Source organism: Podarcis raffonei, chromosome 11 (genome assembly GCF_027172205.1).
Source record: "Podarcis raffonei isolate rPodRaf1 chromosome 11, rPodRaf1.pri, whole genome shotgun sequence".
NCBI lineage: Eukaryota > Metazoa > Chordata > Lepidosauria > Squamata > Lacertidae > Podarcis > Podarcis raffonei.
The window spans coordinates 26,259,326-26,278,598 of NC_070612.1; the positions used below are offsets into that span (position 1 = coordinate 26,259,326).

The 19,273-nt window shown below is 40.1% G+C and overlaps 1 protein-coding gene across 8 annotated transcripts in view; it reads right to left on the reverse strand.

Annotated features, from left to right (window-relative positions):
* ADAMTS6 (ADAM metallopeptidase with thrombospondin type 1 motif 6) overlaps positions 1-19,273 on the reverse strand; it is a 123,352-nt gene that overhangs the window by 24,808 nt on the left and 79,271 nt on the right. For 7 of the 8 annotated variants that reach the window (XM_053407867.1, XM_053407863.1, XM_053407865.1 and 4 more), the window contains 4 exons: positions 16,661-16,806; positions 10,340-10,403; positions 3,941-4,043; positions 527-660 (listed from right to left, as the gene is read on the reverse strand). In XM_053407867.1, coding sequence (XP_053263842.1) covers positions 527-660; positions 3,941-4,043; positions 10,340-10,403; positions 16,661-16,806 — 447 coding nt within the window. The remainder of the gene's footprint in view (positions 1-526; positions 661-3,940; positions 4,044-10,339; positions 10,404-16,660; positions 16,807-19,273) is intronic. The other variant, XM_053407866.1, reaches the window with a different exon arrangement.

Here is a 19,273-nt window from a genome sequence, read left to right on the forward strand (position 1 = left end):
CGCAAGTGGTGTTAGTCTGGAAACTTCTCTGAAACCCATGAAAAAAAGGATAGGTACCCCAAATAGTTTATTATTGGCAGCTCTTACACTAGATGAAAACGGACACGGGTGGTGCTGTGGGTAAAACCTCAGTGCCTAGGACTTGCCGATCGCATGGTCGGCGGTTCGAATCCCTGTGGCGGGGTGCACTCCCGTCTTTCGGTCCCAGCGCCTGCCAACCTAGCAGTTCGAAAGCACCCCCGGGTGCAAGTGGATAAATAGGGACCGCTTACCAGCGGGAAGGTAAACGGCGTTCCGTGTGCTGCGCTGGCTCGCCAGATGCAGCTTGTCACGCTGGCCACGTGACCCGGAACTGTCTGCGGACAGCGCTGGCTCCCGGCCTATAGAGTGAGATGAGCGCACAACCCTAGAGTCTGGCAAGACTGGCCCGTACGGGCAGGGGTACCTTTACCTTTACACTAGATGAGGTGCTGATAGGGAAACGTTTTCTAGTTGATGTGGTGTAAATTAATAAGAAGCATGGTACCTTGCATTCTCCATTGATACAAATATCTAGCGAATCTGCATTGCATTGCGTTCCGTCGATCACTGCAGGGGCACGTTCAGTATAAAAGTTGTAACCTTCTGCTAAGCAGTTTAATGCACATGGCTTAACACCACCTAGGCAAATAAAAACAATATTATATTATATTATATTATATTATATTATATTATATTATATTATATTATATTATATATTTACAATTCATAAATTCACAATATGTGCACAAGGTGGTAAGTGGGGAGAACCATGGCCCACCATTTCTTTCTTTTTTTTCTTTTTTAAAAAGATATTTATTAAAATTTTCAAAATTAATACAGTAAGAATATAAAAAGTCAAAAAGAAAAAGGGAAAAAAAATACGAAAAAAATAGAAAAAAAGATACATAAAAATTAAAAACACATTAAGTTCACCAAAATTTACTTTCATTGACATATTTTCCTGACCTCCTCATACCTCCCCTTTTTGTATTCCAATTCAAATTATTGATTCAGCAAATCCTTAACCATAATTCTTAACCTAATAAATTAACATGTTATTATTTTACTTTTACTCTTTCATCCATTTCCTCAATTTATTTTTGCTAACCTTATTTTCCTTTAATTTAGTTCATTTTTTTTTAAAAACCAATTTTACCTTATCCAAACTTAAACATCAATACTTATACATCAATACATATTCTTAAAACATTCTTTCTAAAGTCGACCCAAATTCCCTTCCACGAATTTCCCAAATTTCATAAACATTACAAAAACAAAAATAAAAGCAAAACACATTATATTTATGTACCCTTTGGATTCCCAAACCCCACCCCACCCTTTCCCGGTTCCAGTCCCCAACAAATGTCCATCAGTCTTAATCTAATATTTAGCCTGGAGATCTCACATCCGGGGCTCTTAATTCTCTCTCAATTCCTCTCTGCTGGTTTTTTTGATAGTCCTTAAAATTAAACACCAACTCTCGGAGAAGCTCTGGCCCTTCAGGATCCATGTTTCTTTCAACCAGTCCTCCATACTTAAAGGTGGAACCCAAATCTTGTTTCTTACTCCTTTCAAGTCCAAATGTCCCCAAGGCTCCAACCTCCACCTTGAGCAAATTTATAATCCTTAGGTCTTCGGATCTCCACATAAGGAGATCTTTCCTTTCTTCAATCTCCAATTCAGGCCAGATTTTCCACATCAAATTCTTATTTTCCTTCATTACCATCATGTCAGGCCTCAAGTCCTCCTTCATCATCTGCAGCTCTTCAGGGACAACATATGTCTCCTTCTCCAAATTCTCAAAGTTGTCAAGTTTCTCTTTCTGTTCAGTTGAATAAACTTCCAGATTCAACTCCTTATCAGTTTCAATGATATTGTTTACAGTTGAGTCCAGAGTTGTAACATTTATAGCCAAAACATCAATTTGGCCTTGCAACTTTCCCAAGAGAACAAAGACTCTGTCCAATTCAGCCTGAATTCTCCCTTCTCCAGCCATTCTTGTAATGTCCCAAATCCCCCTCTAGAGGGATTTTGGTTTCTTAGTGTTCATTCCAATCCAAGTCCAAAAATCCAGCTAGTTTGTATCAGTTCTTCCTTGTTTTCAACAAATTATAACAAAAATTGTAACATATATAACCAGCAGAAGCAACAGAAACAAAGTTCTCTTTTTCCGTTTTGACAGCTACTTTGACAGCTGTCAAACTCTTTAGTACCTCATCGACAGGCTCTCTCGCGGAACACTCCCGGGTCCGGGAGGTTGGCATTTCGGTTCCCAAAATTAGCTCTTTATCCTCCAGCAAAATTTCTTATACTGCCAAATCGTGAAATTAAAGTATTTTACCAAAGAAGGAAAGAAGAAAAGGTTCTCTCGACCTTAGTTAGCAGGTCTTTGCTTTAACTTGTTTACAAGACGGGGAGGCAGACTTCCTTTTTACACCTTCCCCAATCGTGCCTAATTCTTAAAAGCAAAATTTTCTTTAGAGTACCAATTTCCGTAGTACTCACGGGTTGTTACTTTTAGAGTCCAATTGTTCAAAAGAAGAAGTCAGCGCTCTCCGACCATGGCAATGCGGCTTCACTCTGCAGGAGAAGCAGTCGACTCTCCGCACCGCGCCGCTCACCCTGTCCCCCGTTCCGAAGCCTTTAAAAAGGCTCCTTTGCAGGTCGGGGGGGGGGCGCAAATGGTGCCCGCCGAGTCACCAGGTTCACAGGCTTCACCACCTGTGATTTTTATGGGTCCCTGCGTCGCCGCAGCGGCAAGACCCGATCCTGCAGAGCCGATTCCCTCCGAAGCTCAGAGGGAATCCGCCATTAGTCGATGGCGCTAACCCGGAAGTCTCCGGCCCACCATTTCTTGCCACTGCAACTGCTGCGGCCATTTTTTGACACCAGCTGCTACCCCTGCAGACAGCTTTGTGGTCGTCACTGACACTACCAATACTGTGCAGCCAATGCCTGTGGGCACAGTATTTCTATCATTTCATATTTCATAAAATTTATATACCACTTGATTGTAAGAAGGAACTCAAAGCAGTTAAACAACCTCAAAGTGTTTGGTGAAAGGTTGAGCAACAACAGATCACCTTTGCTACAACCAAGGCACCCCACGAACAGTGTGCAGGGAGAAGAGCAGTGGTGGGCAAGCAGGCAAGGCAAGCAAGCAGGGTTCGGAATTGTGCTAATTTGCCACCTCTGCCCCTGGCCAACTAAGGCAATTGCCTCATTTCGCCTAATGGGTGGGTCAGCCTGGTTCTGTACTCTCCATGTCTTCTTCACACTTACAATTTCGTCTTCAGCCTCTAGCCTCTCTGCCTGACCCACTTATACTGATGCCATTGGCTTAGCTGCTCTGATGTTAAAAAGGAACTGGGTAGCCTTGGACTAGTCCAGTAATGGCCAAACTTGGCCCTCCAGCTGTTTTGGGACTACAATTCCCATCATCCCTGGCTAACAGGACCAGTGGTCAGGGATGATGGGACTTGTAGTCCCAAAACAGTTGGAGGGCCAAGTCTGACCATCACTGGACTAGGCATATGCTAAGAGGGAGAGCATGGAATTCAGTTCCAGCAGCAGTGAGTATTTTTGGGTTGAACAATCCAGATAGTCCTCCAGAATAGCCTTCTCAGCAAAAGCCTCCTTTCTGACAAACCTGCTCAGCCACAAGCCAGTTCTAGTTTGAGCCTCCATACACTTGAAGAAGGAATAACCTGTAGGGAAGTTCAAAGGACGGGCTATTGACCTGCTTAAGATAATGATATGTCATTGCCTGTTATATAGCCTAAGTTGCTGTAGTATTGAGGGCTTGGATATGAATATCAGCAGTAGTGCTTATGCCATCCCCCCCAAAGTCCATTTGGACAGGTAAAGGCCTCCGCACCATGTCTTCTTCAAGCAGTATGATTACAAAACAATGTATTACCTCCTGTATATGGTTTCCAGTTGTAATATTTTCCTCGGAAAGGCATATTGTCAAAGTCTGCACACTGTTTTTCTCGAAAATCGCGGGCCCCAAAAGGACATGGCTAATAAAATAATAAAATAAGTTAGTATTTGCTAAACTTAAATATTAAAAGGCACACATTAATGGCTCAGCATGAGACCACTGATTTTCACAATAAAAGTTGTTTCAAATAAAGTTGCCAAACAATATATAATTGCTTGCTTTTTTTATTCTGCTTCTTTGATTTTAAAACTGGATGTCAGTTACAAAGTTATTTTAAGAACGTAAAATGAATCTTTTAATTCAAATGCATGTCATTATTCACTTTGTTTATGTAAAGACTAGGCACAAATTCTTCATTAGTATCACAATTTTAAAACTGCAGGTTACAATCCTAATTAAAATGCAGTTATTATTACTTATATACCACCCTTCATCACAAGATCTCAGGGCAGTTCACAGAATATGTTCGCAGTCCTATGCATGTCTAGTCAGATAAATGTGAATACAATTGCCACATCAGTTAGGTATACTGAACTATTTTGATTTCAATTGGTTGTGTCCAGAATTAAACCTTCCTATCTAATGCCCTAGGCTGCTTTGCTGGCGCTCAATCTCACAGGACTCAACCTCAAAGACTTATTATTGTCAATAGTTGTGCCACATGAAGAATGCTAAGATGAGAACAAGGCTTTGCTAAATCAAAGATTCTGCTATATAAGTTTAATAGAATCAGGTAATAGCAGTCAATGTAGGTTGCTGCATCATGTTTCTCCAGTCAGTTTGTAAAATGTGACTAAAATGTCTTATACATGTGGGGAATATGAAACATGAATGATGTTTAGCTCTTGTATTACTACTTGAACAGATAGAGGCTTTTGCATTAATTACAGGACAATCTTCTTCACATCCACCAACATTCAAGTGGCCAGAGGATTGGAGAAGATCAGTCTACATCCCAGTTCCAAAGAAGGGCAGTGCCAAAGAATGCTCCAACTACCGCACAATTGCACTCATTTCACACGCTAGCAAGGCTATGCTTAAAATTCTACAAGACAGGCTTAAGCAGTATGTGGACTGAGAACTCCCAGAAGTGCAAGCTGGATTTCGAAGGGGCAGAGGAACCAGAGACCAAATTGCAAACATGCGCTGGATTATGGAGAAAGCTAGAGAGTTCCAGAAAGACATCTACTTCTGCTTCATTGACTATGCAAAAGCTTTGACTGTGTCAACCACAGCAAACTATGGCAAGTTCTTAAAGAAATGGGAGTGCCTGATCACATCTGTCTCCTGAGAAATCTCTATGTGGGATAAGAAGCTACAGTTAGAACTGGATATGGAACAACTGATTGGTTCAAAATTGGGAAAGGAGTACGGCAAGGCTGTATATTGTCTCCCTGCTTATTTAACTTATATGCAGAATTCATCATGCGAAAGACTGGGCTGGATGAATCCCAAGCCGGAATAAAGATTGCCGGAAGAAATATCAACAACCTCAGATATGCAGATGACACAACCTTGATGGCAGAAAGTGAGGAGGAATTAAAGAACCTTTCAATGAGGGTGGAAGAGGAGAGTGCAAAAAAATGGTCTGAAGCTCAACATCAAAAAAACAAAGATCATGGCCACTGGTCCCATCACCTTCTGGCAAATAGAAGGGGAAGAAATGGAGGCAGTGAGAGATTTTACTTTCTTGGGCTCCATGATCACTGCAGATGGTGACAGCAGTCATGAAATCAAAAGACATCCGCTTCTTGGGAGAAAAGAAATGACAAACCTAGACAGCATCTTAAAAAGCAGAGACATCACCTTGCCAACAAAGGTCCTTATAGTTAAAGCTATGGTTTTCCCAGTAGTGATGTATGGAAGTGAGAGCTGGACCATAAAAAAGGCTGATCGCTGAAGAATTTATGCTTTTGAATTATGGTGTTGGAGGAGACTCTTGAGAGTCCCATGGACTGCAAGAAGATCAAACCTCTCCATTCTGAAGGAAATCAGCCCTGAGTGCTCACTGGAAGGACAGATCGTGAAGCTGAGGCTCCAATATTTGGGCCACCACATGTGAAGAGAAGACTCCCTGGAAAAGACCCTGATGTTGGGAAAGATTGACCGCACAAGGAGAAGGGGACGACAGAGGACGAGATGGTTGGACAGTGTTCTCAAAGCTACCAGCATGAGTTTGATCAAACTGTGGGAGGCAGTGGAAGGCAGGAATGTCTGGCGTGCTCTGCTCCATGGAGTCACGAAGAGTCGGACACAACTAAACGACTAAACAACAACAGGCTTTTGCATTAATTACAGGGCAATCTTCTTCACGTCCGCCAACATTTATGTATCCTGATCAACTTTACTTGGGCAAGTAAGGGTAAGCTGAAGTACTGAAAACGACTCAAGGCCCACTGTCTGAGAAACACTGCCTCAGGCAAATGTCTTTTTCTTTGACTGTGGTTTCAACTGCAAGACATGACATTTTCTCTGTGGTTTGGTCATGGCCAAAATGAGGGATGGTGTTAAATGTGTGTGGTTAAATGAGGGAGGGTGGAACTACAAGAAAGGCATTCTTTTTTCACTTCTGATTGGGAGATTTGCTTATTGTTGAAATGTGCAAGCCTTTCTAGTCATTTGGAGAAAGCACCTTTCTCTAGGTCATGGCTCTACAGGTCACCCAGTTAACAGGAAGCACTGTACTTGGATTTTGTATTGCTCAATGTGGGCATCAAAGTCACTGGTTTGGTAGGGAACGAAACTCCTGCCAAAAGTCAAGCCAACCATGAGAAAAATGTTTTCACATAAACAATAGAATTCTGTGGTTCGATTTTTCACTCTATTGGCAAGTGCTTTGCCAAAGGAAAGGGAGAATCTTGCTCTGTATTTTGCAACAGAATGTGTAGTGGATTACCTTGTTAAATTGTCAGATGTGACCTTAAAGGATGCAATCCACGGCACAATTGCCAGTGCAAGCTCTATCCCTCTGGCAAGAAAATGGGAAAGTTTTTATTATGGATTTCTTCATTTCAAGTGGCAGTTCCTACTTGAGGCATGTACTTTCACCCTTTTTCTAACTCTTCCAGCTAAAAGAGGTACAAAGAATAGCCAGTGATGGTGGAGTCTTGCTCTTTAAAGTAAGTACAGCTTCTGAAGCTTACTGGCTGCTGGTCATCAAAGGCAGATATAGGGGAGTGTGACCAGTTCGGCTGCCCAGCAGTCTCCCTGTCTGAGCTGATCTCATTGGAGATGGTGTTGACCAAACCAAGACTGCTGGTTTGGGGAGACTTCAACATCCATGCGGAGGTGACTGGCTCTGAGGTGGCTCAGGACTTCATGACTGCCATGGGGATGTCCCAACATGTCAGCAACACGTGGCAGGCCATACTCTGGACCTTGTTTTCTCAGCTGGGAGATCTGAAAGTGGGGGATATTGACACTAATCCCTTGTCATGGTCATATCACTTCCTGTTGAGATTTAGGCTTCCAGCACCTTTCCCCCTCTGCAGAGGACCTATTAGGGTGGTCTGCATTCTGAGGCAGATGGATCCAATGGGTTTCCAGATGGCTTGGAGGGATTTTCTGGCTGATATGACTGGTGCTCTTGCTGAAGCCCTGGCCAACCCCTGGAACATCCAAATGGCTCAAGCAGTTGACACGATCGCTCTGGAGTGCCCTCTTCTGCTTCGTAGTCTGTTTGGTTCCCTGGTATACTCCAGAGCTTAGGCTGAGGAAATAGGCTGGGAGGTGGCTTGAATGAGAGTCAAATGCAATCGAAAACTGGTGGGGGCTCATCATTGAGCCCACTTAGTGACAGCGAAGGCAGCAAATAAGGCATATTTTGCTGCCTCCATTGCATCCTCATTGTCATGTGCGGCAAAGGAGAGTGAAGGGAGGAGAGTGTGGGCTTGCAGGCGCAGTGCTGAACTATGGTTTAGAGTAGAGCTTTTCATGTTGGTGACATGCTTTTTAGGCACGCATCATTTCGCAACACAGTAATTGTTTTACTAGCAAACCAAAGGTTAAACCAGGGGTCAGCAACCTAAGGCCCATGGGCCATAAGCAGCCCACGGGGGTCATTTTACTGGCCCACGAGCCATTCCTGAACTGAGCTGCCCACTTGGCGAGTCCCCGCACACTGTGCTAAACTGGCGCAGCACGGCGCAGGGACTCACTGAGCAGTGCCAGAAATCACCTCTTCACAGACACAGGCGTCGGAAATTATGAGCGCACACACTCACAGGATCTGGCCCACAGAGAGGGCTCCGCGGCAGTGAACCGGCCCAGGTAAGGTAAGCCTTGCCGACCCCTAGGTTAAACTAACCCCTTTCCAGCCTTGGGAGGAGCGTGGGGAGCATTCGTGTGACACACCTACACACTGCAGCCGACACACTAACATGTCACGACATACAGTTTGGAGAGCTCTGGTTAAGAGTTACAGTATATGCAAACCAGCTTACAATATGAGATAACTGGTAAAGCTGGAAGTTGCTATTACTTCTTGTTTCCAGGTTTTACAGATTAGGTTTAATCTTATTCCCTCAATTTTAATATTAGGAAACATGTTATCCATCAAAGGCCAAACAATGTCTGAAGGCTTTTGTTGAAGAATGTGTTGGAGTTGTCTATGCTTTTTCTAAAGGATTAAAAGGGTCAAAGGGAAGAGAAGGAAAATTAGCTGTTGTTTGAAGTAAAAATGCTGAGATTTTTGTTTAGGAATAATAAGAACTTTAGGGAGTAATACTCTTTAAATTACAAAAGGAATAGTGAATGCCGACACAAGAAACCCCTACAAATGTCAGTGGGTGTAAGCATCACATTCTTCATTAAAATAATGACAAGCACACAAAACTTGTGGCCTTTTAATTCACACATTAATCAAATGTCTCTCCCTTCCAGTGTCTTTTGCTTCAAAGAGTGATGGGTAATAAGGTCTGTCATAAATCCTGAAAATGGGTCTATCTCAGCAACTTTGTGTTTCATTAAAGCCATGTTAATAAATTTACAATCAATGACTACAGTTTTTAATCACCACTTATGTTACAGTAGGACTTAAACTGCTGAATGTCAGAACATTTGTGCATCCCCTCATGACATTACACTAATTCAAAACATGTGTACATATTAAAAATGAAATGCAGATGAGGCACTGTTAAGAAGATAATTATTAATATATTTTGATATGATAAAATGTTAACTATATTAAGATCTAAAAGGAGTGTTCATTAAAAATATTATTTTTCCTCCCTTCACATTTTCTCATAATAGTAAATGGAATTTAGCCTTTACTCCAAAGGTAACAATGGGAATGCAATCTCTGAAGGGAACTGTTGATAATCAAAACTTCATGAATAGCTTCATGTATACTACCTTTAAAATGCAGCAAAAAGCACAATGGAGAAAAATTGTTACAGTTTTCTGCCTTTCCTAATTTAAAGAATACTCTAAACCTTGATCTCAGTATTTCAGTATTAGATATGACTGCAGCTTTTAACTGTTTATCTGAATGTACTTTGTCTTCTTAACTGATTGATCCTGCTTTCCTTCAAGGAACTGAAGGTGGTGTACATAGTTCTCCTCCCTCTTTATTTTCTCATCACAACAACTCAGTGAGGTAGGTCACATGGCCGAGTGGGAATTTGAACCCTGGTCTCCCAGTCCTTCGTGCTTAAAAGTGGAAGATAGAAATATCAAGCAGCACTAAGAGTAAAATTCTACCCTTGAGGTACATCATGTGAAGAGCTATAGTGGAAGCTCCACTACAACAGTGAAATTATGGAATGCTAGCAGAACTTCAGTTACACCAGTGTAGCAATGAGGATATGTCAATTCATTCCTGTACCAGCATATGTGCACCACCAACATAAGGTTGAAAACAAGGAGACGAACCATTGGTCTTATTTTAAACGTGTTTCTGATTGGACATGAGGATGCCAATATTGCTCAAAGGCAAGATACATTTCTCCTAATGAACCCAACCCTCCGATCATCATTGGAGGCTCTTCTCTGTAAGTCTCCTCCACAAGAGGCCCAGACGGTGGCAATATGAGAGTGGACCTTTTCTGTGGTGGCTCCCCATCTGTCGAATGTTCATCCCAGGGAGGCTTACAGATGGCTCCCCATCTGTCGAATGTTCATCCCAGGAAGGCCTTCATTATACACTTTTAGGCACCAGGCAGAAACATTTGTCTTCAACCCAACCATTAGCTGATTAACACCCTATATCCTTTGAAATGTGTTTGTAGGAGGGGGGTTATTGTTTTGTTTTTGTGTTTTTATCTTGTGTACCACCCTGAGATCTTCAGATGAGGGGTTATATACAAATTTAATAAATAAATTCTCCTCCACCTCATCTAAGATTGTTGGATTTTAGCTTAACTTTGAATTACTCACATCAGTATTACAGGAGCGATATCTTTTCCTTTCTCCAAGGCAGTATTTTCCTCCACCTGAAGGTCTAGAAAAAATTGTATGCCATTTATGCATATGTACATATTAAATTAAGCAATGATAAAAAAAATTACACACTACAGGACATTTCCCCCCCCAATTCTTTTCTAATACAAATTGATGATGCTGTATATTTTTAGAAATTTCAGATTTCAGGAATACAAACTCAGCTGGCAAATATATTTGTAAAATTACACTGCAGAAAAGGAAGGTAAAACACAATTTCTTCTATTTTTGTATCACTCCCACCAAAAGCAGAAAAAAGTGGCAAGTTATATATTCTACTAATGTTTTAAATTAATACTCAAGTTCTAAACATTTATTCTGCTACCAGTAGGCAGCACCAGTAAAAACCCACCATGACACAGCATTTGTAACACTCTGTTAGTGGAAGTCATTACTTCTAGATCTAAGCACTTATTTGCTGGTGCAGAAGTTTTAGCATTAGACTAAGATGAATCAAAATTAAGAAAACACTGCTTTTCATTACTAGGGTCAAGTTGATATTCTCTAATACCCGAGTTCCTGATTATTATTTCAATTTGACAACAATAATTGTTCAAAAACCTCACTAGACTAGTGCTAATCTTTGTACAGTGGTACCTCGCAAGACGAATGCCTCGTAAGACGAAAAACTCGCAAGACGAAAGAGTTTTTCGTTTTTAGAGTTGCTTCGCAAGACGAATTTCCCTATGGGCTTGCTTTGCAAGACGAAAACGTCTTGCGAATTTGTTTCCTTTTTCTTAAAACTGGGCGCATTGCTTGAAGAGGTGCAGTTCCGTGCTTCGCAAGACGAAAAATTCGCAAGACGAAAAAACTCGCAGAACGAATTAATTTCGTCTTGCGAGGCACCACTGTATGTGTTTAAGGTAGTGTTCTTCATCTTGGCTATTATCCTAAGCACGCACACACACACACACACACACACATATATTATAAGCAAATGTCACTTGAATAATTCACAGTGCAATCCTTTACATCTTCGCTCAGAAATAAATCCCACTAAGTTCAATGGAACTTGCTCTCTGGTATGTGTATATAGGATTGCAGCCTTAGAAGACTTCAGAGGACATATAAACAAAATTAAAGATACATTTATATGATTAACTATAAGAGAGTTTGTAAAATTCTATTCTTTTCCATTGCTACTAATATTTGAAAAGAATCAGGGCGATATTACATGACTAGATGGGGAGTAGTTATCTAGGATTTAATAGGACTCAAGTATTATCCAGTCTGGTCTTTTGTCATCCATTTATTACTTAATGTGTTATATAGTATGTTATGAAATAATATGGCATTTCTGGTCACACAAGCAAGGTATCACATGGTTGTAATATCTGCTGATAAACATGATTCTCAAAACCATGTAACATGCAATTTTTCTGAGTTTTTGTTACTTAAAATAAAATGTGATTTTATTTTAATATTTTAAAATGCTGAATATAATGGACAGGATCCAGGCAATTTGCACTTTTATGCCCTATTCACTACAATGAAGAAGTTAAGCTTATGGGATTCAAAAGTGCTCTCCTGCATTTAAATGTATCCATTGTTGTTAAATGAAATTAGTTGAGACCCAAAGGGTCAGAAAATATGCACAGCACTCAACTATGCAAAAGAGCTTTCTTGTTTTCTTCTATGCAAAGTTAAAAATTGTTACAGACCATGTTCCTGCCCACCTAGGGTGGTTTTCTTTGCACAGAGTAGAAAATGAAGTACTGTAGCTGGACTGAAGTACAATTCTTTTGACCATTGTGTTTTTAAATGTATAAATGTTATATATGAATTAAAACATTTGAGATATGCCTTAACACATATATTCCAGTACCTACGAATGCTGGTGTTTTGTAGAAAAGTATATTATTATGTAAGCAGCTGATGTGGAATAAATCCTGAAAAAAATTACACCAGTGTGTATTCACTGAAATCAGTCAGACTACTCTGAAAGCCAAATATCCAGGGGCTCTGCAGTGGTGAAGATTAGAACGGAATGTCCAGTCCTATAAAGTTCAGCAATGAGATAAAGACCAGACTGCCTTGCAAAGCCATGCCATAAAAAGTATAGAGGTCTAAGTTCTTCAAAGCATAGAGGAAGATGCAGTGCCCAATCTCTCATTAAAGGATTTATGTAGCAGCTTGAACACAGACAACATTGCATTTTAGAAGACAAATGTAAGGAATCCTAAAGCAGGGTTGTGAAAGTGTAATTGCTTATTACTGGACATTAATAAAACAAAAGTAATGGATAAATATAAATGTCCCAGCACATAGTTGGTATTACAAAGTTCGAGTGGAGAACATGAATTTAAACAGAACTGCTATATTCCAAAAAGCCTGATGAATTGCCATTTGCTACTGTATTTTCAAGGGTTTGTAATAGTCAAATAGCCTGTTGCCAAACTGCGCAAGCACAATGCCTCTGATTTGTAAAAGACAGTTTGTTTCATTTCAAGATTTTAAAAAATCACCGAGGTACTGTCAAGTATTGCAGCCCTTGGTGCTATAGATGTTCAGAATGCACACACTTTGGTTTGCCCAATTTTTCCATACACGGACAAATCTAGTGGAAGGGATTATTAGGGAACTGGGGGGAAAGAGCAGGTTGCTGGGTAGAATAGAGACTGGGATATGAAGATTCAGAGAATATCAAGCAAGTTTAACTGGTACTTTACAATAGTGAGGAAGCACAGCAGGAGGAATGAGCTCCTAGGGAGAAGCTAACAGTCTTGAATTAAATTTCAGACTGTGGCTATCCAGGATTTACTGTACTCAGTATTGTCTTTTGTTCAATTTATTCCTGACCTCTTTAAGCTTATTTGCCTGAATTTAAACATATTTTTCTATTTTATTTAAAAAGATTTATAAACCACTCACATTATAATATATCAGAGTGGTGTACAGAAAACCAAAAATATGTATAAAATATACTGCAGAAGTAATACAATAAAAAAAACAATACAACACTAGAAAATGATCAGCAGAATTTGATTCTTAATTTGTTGCTGATTTATAGTGTTTTCCATTTGTTACCCATCAATCCTCCCAAAAACACAGTAGCAAAGGTTGGCTCCATCCAAGAAGTCACTCAATATAGAACTAACTTGTGCTTCTGCAGAACATAAAACTTGGGGAATGACTGCTGTTGCAGTCATTTGGAAAATTTGCCGAAGTTCTATCCTGAATTACCTCAGGTCTCTTTGCCCCTACTTCTTGTCATATTTGGTGCTAGCACATTGACATGTTTACTTGTCCAGTTATAAAAGACTGCAAAACCTGGATCCCAGAAAGCTCTAGGCTGTGTCCACACCTTCTATTGCAACCACCCAAAGCAGGAATAATGGTTGCACAACAAACCAGCAATAGTATAAAAGCTATATATGCAACCAAGTCATGGCTCACACAATATGGGTCAGCATGCAAGAGCTTTGTGGGCTGGACAAAACGCAAAGATTGTCACATAGGGTAATGTTCCACCCAGGTACAGTGCTTCATTTCCTCTTTAAAAGGAAGGTCATTTCTCTGAAGAGTCCATCATTGTTTTTCCTGGTTGGCTATCAACATCAGGAGATTTCTACTTTCTCTATGTCCCCATTCATCCTTTCCTTCTTGCTGTTCCATCCTCCCATTTTCTCTTTTTTGAGCTGTATTGCTTCTTCACCTGGGGCAAGTAGCTATATGGCTGTTGTTGCCTGCACAAGCATGGGCATGTATGCATATGGAGAAACATATTGTGAAAGTTTTCTAGTCATGGATATGGATATTCCACTATTGCAGCAATTTTTCCATTTAGTGCAGTCAGATGAATTAATGCTGGCTGTGTCTGTAATCAGTCAGTTCACGTGAGTTCTCCATGTGAGTGTGAGCTTGGAAATGACTGGAGGAGGATGGAGTAGGTAGTGTTATGTGAGTCAAGCTGTTTCATGCTGCTCTTTTGTGTGTGCGTGTGGGGGGGTGTTATGAGCAAAAAGGCACAAAGCAGCAGCGAGTAGATGCAAACACAGGTTATCTAGGAACAGTGAAGGAGTGGAAGGAAATGAGCAGCAAGGAAATATGAACACAGCCATATGGGAAGAAGATACAATGTAAAAGATTGCAGTGCAGTTATGAATCCAGAAGGGCCTCTGGCTGCACGGAGACAGACCCCCTCAGAGGTCCACTGCTGAGCTTCCACAGGTCCAACTTATGCCAATGAGAGGAGACAGGTTCAGTCAGCCCTATGGTTTAGTTTTTGACAGTCATATGTATATACATATTACTTTCCTACATAAAACAATAGCCAGTTGTGACAATATCTTTCTTAAACCTGACTGCAAGAGTGAGTCATCCTGTATTTATGATTTTTACTACAAAAGGCTTTGTGAAGAAAGCAACTGCCAAAGTGAGCATGAAGTCCCACTGAAAGACAAAGAAGAATAGACTATTAATAATAAAGATGTTGGGGCATGTTTCAAACTAGACTTATGTAAAGGTCCCCCCCCCCATAATTATATGTTCAGAATCTGTGAACCCCATCTATCATATGGTCTTTCTGACAACCACATGTTGCAGGCTTTTTTTTTACAGTGATGTTCAATTTTCTAATGCATGTGCCTATTTGTGATTAGTATACCTTCATGATTTTACTACACAAAAGTGTTTATATGTAATATAATATGTTTATAATATCTGAAAGGGCCTCAAAGGCAGTTCAGTGTCCAGCAGCTACTTTGAAACACCTGTCATCTGATGTTTGGTAGAGGGGAGTAAAGGGTCCTCTTGCAGTGTTCTCTTAATTTAATTCCCTTATGGAATGTAGCTGAGCCATCAACACTCTCTTAATATACTTCTGTCACTAGACAAAAAAGGAAGGAAGAGGTTAGATAAATTGATTTCAGTGGGCAGTACTGAATGCTGGAGAGGGGATGGTAGTAGAGCTGGGACTGTAAAGTTAAGGTCTCTTGTCCTTGTCTATAATTGCCTGTGAAGCACAGGCTAGTAAAAAGAGTGTTAAAATGTTAGGTTTGGAGAAGAGCAGCAGCCTTTACTATGGTTTTGCTTTTATCAGTTTTTCAGCATACTTTGCAGTTCTCAGAAATCAACCAATTGTGCATGTGTGCGTATATACGGAGCTCTGAGCCAAAAAAGGTCTCTTTTAAGAGCTTTGCTTGCAACTGACAAAGCTATGAATAGAGAGGACACAAATGACCTCATAGTTTGGAGCTGTGACACCAGAATACAGGCAATAATGTTCTCTGAACAACTCTTAAGAGTAATAAGATGATTGCGTAATTAAGAACTATGAAATAAAAATGTTAATGGCAACACAATAAGGGCTTTTCAGGAACCCTATTAAAGAAAATGATAAACATCTAGCTTGTATGAAAGTAATCTACTGAAAGCATCACTGTCCTCTTTCATACATCACACTAAACCATAGTTTAAACCAAACTATGATTTAATGTGAAGGAGCAGCATACTGGTGCGCAAAGCTCAGAAGTTCATTGCAATGCTCCTGGTGCACCATGGACAAAATAAGCCAGTCATCTTGTTGCATATGAACCCAGCGTTGTGATTTGTTTTCCCTTCAACAAACCACAAGCTATAACCAAAGTTAGTTCTTTGTTTACTGCTCATGGTTTGTTTGTAGGAAACAAACTGCAAGTCTGGGTTCGGAGGCCATGACAAGCCAGGCTCTGGTTTGTTTGTTTGTTCCATGGTGCAGAAGGAGCAGAGGATGAGCACTGTGGAAATTGTTGCGTACTTTGCATTAAATCAGTTGGCTTTAAAGTGATGTGAGAATCCAAAGGGTACTTTGTATAGATTACTTTCACATCCAGCAGCTAAAACATTCTCAAACAGCCTGTTCCTGTGGTGTGCAAACTAGGCCATTGTCTCGTAGGGACAAATATTCAAAACCTTAAGATTTAGTTTGCATTTTTAGTAAGTTTGCAAAACTAATGAACACCCGAAACAACTTTTAATTACCATAAGTAGAATTTACTGACTGTTTGTTTTCCATAAATGGAAGCTGTGAGAATAAAAAATTACCTTCTAAATATTAAACATAGAATCTATTTGTATAGCGTGTGCTTAATGCATATATTTAAAAATGTGAAAGTATGTCTGCAAAGCTTCTCCAGGATAGCTGATCCTGTCTGCTATTTTAAAGACAAGTATTGGCACGGTACTGAAACGTTTTTACAGATAACATGTGAAACCACACTTTTGAAACATTTCCAAATATGCCTTTTTTGCTGGCTCTGGCTTACTTTAGCTACTTACGCTGGACTGTCACAGTGTCTTACGGATGATGAGACTCCTCCCCCGCAGGTCCTGCTGCACTCTCCCCATATTGACCAGGGACCCCAACCCCCATCTATGCTCTGGGGCCAAGTGCCAAAAGGTACGCACTCTCCCTGATAACACCACTGAAAAGATTTCATAGAAAACACAGAATTAGCTTTGAACTGATAGAATTATCAGGACAGAAAAATATATGGGTCAGGAACTGACCAATTATAGGCAACAGCATTTCTTGTATAGATAACATACAGAGGTTTAAATTTCTTTAGCCATGTTTAGTCATTGGTGAAGGCAAGTGCTATTTGTTATTTATCTTTAGGCTTAGCCCGAATAATAAATCCCTACCATACATAAAAGTTTAACAAGACAGCATTTTTCTTTTCATACACAAGCTTACCATTTCTCATTTAAATAAACTGCAAGTTACTGAAACAGTTCTTTAGACATTACGTATACTTTTAAGAGTGTTTAAGAAACAAACTCACACCTATATTTCAACTAATGGTTTAATAGCACAACATGGAAAATTCTCCAGTTAGGAATTTTTATGAGGGTTATTGCTTTTCCTTTAAAAAAACACTGAAGTATAGATGATGTTACAATAGAAGAGGAATTTGAAGCAGTATTTCACCTACACTTACACTGCAGACATAATAAAAGTAATGCCAAGACACTAGAAACAAAGAAAAAAGTATTTAAACTTACTGACTAGCCAGTTGTTCAGAGACTGAATGAACATATGAACTGAAATTTTAAGACAGATACCAGCAAAGCATTTAACCTGGATTATTATTATTCTTTTACGATAGGGCATTGAGTTAGTTTGAGACAAATTGTGCTTTAACTTGAGTGGAATATTTTTTTCATATCAAATTAGACCAAGCCCTACAGTCCTGCTTAAGCCCAAATTTGGATGTCTTGTTTCACTGTAGAAAATAAGAGAAGAATATTACAGAAAATGAAACCATTTGTCCTATCAAAATAATGAGACATTTGCCCATATCCAGTAAAATTTGAACATGAATTTTACCTTATCACAGATATGGTACAAAACAATGTCACATTATCTTTTAATAAATAATCTGGGTTGGATTTGGGCTCTGTGTGTGTGTGTGTGTGTGTGTGTGTGTAAAAATATCCAACTTGATACAAGAATCTTGATCTAAACTTGGAGTAGACAAAGTGGCACCTTCCAGATATTGTTGGACTATAACCTCCATAATCCCTGACCACTGGCCATCCCGGCTGGGCTACTGGAAGTTGTAGTCCAACAACATTTGGAGCAAACCACAGTGTCTACCAGTACTGTCAAGCAATACTGACCATGGGCTGGATCCACACTAGGTTAAATGAACAAAATTGTATATGAATTTCAATGAGAACTAGGCTGTAATACTAAACACATTAGGAAATAAGTCATTGGTAATTACTTCTGAGTAACTACGCATAGAACTGCATTGCCAGCCTAGATCCAACCGTTATTAATGGCACTGAAAAAGGAAGTTTCTTACCCATGTTCTGAGCACAATTTACAAAGGAAAAAAGAACACAGCAGCAGTCAGGTTAGAGCTATTAATGTGTGCTGAGGTGGAAGCTATATAATGCAGAACCTTCTTTATTTTACTCTCCAACCTGTGCAAGTCCAGAAACTTTAAGGGCTCAAGAAAAAATGGGAATGATCTTGAGATGAATTAGTGAAGCTTGAGCCTTTATTTTCAACCACATTACCTGAAACTACTTCCAATACCCACTTTTATGGCATGTTGTAATTACTTTTAGTTTGGGTACTATAAAGTATTTGGATACAAGAGCACTAGCAGGGCTGAACTGGACATGGTATCAGTTAGCTGGATATGGTTAAGTATTCATTCAGGTTGGCTATGAATATGGTAACATTTCGATATGGGAAGCCACTTGTTTAAATTCAAATAGAGGTAATAATAACACAATAAGAAAACAGAAACAATGGCTTCCATTTAGTGAGAGGCCAGGATGTCTAGTGAATTATTTATACAGCACTGAAGGGATATTACAATGACATGTTGACTTCATGATCGTTTAACTCAAATATACATCTTCATAGAATCATTTTCATGTTTCATGAAGCTGAGCAACTGTGGATCATATCAGCAATCTGCATGGGAGAAGGTAAAGGGACCCCTGACCATTAGGTCCAGTCGTGGCCGACTCTGGGGTTGCGGCGCTCATCTCGCTTTATTGGCCGAGGGAGCCGGCGTACAGCTTCCAGGTCATGTGACCAGCATGACTAAGCTGCTTCTGGCGAACTAGAGCAGCACACGGAAACGCCGTTTACCTTCCCACTGAAGCGGTACCTATTTATCTACTTACACTTTGACGTGCTTTCGAACTGCTAGGTTGGCAGGAGCAGGGACCGAGCAACGGGAGCTCACCCCGTCGCGGGGATTCGAACCGCCGACCTTCTGATCGGCAAGTCCTAGGCTCTGTGGTTTAACCCACAGCGCCACCCATGTAAGAGTAGGGCAGACATAATACTTAATTTTTAAAAATGCCTTGATTTTACAATCAAAATTAACCATCACATCTTAATTAAATGAAGGACAAATAAATAAA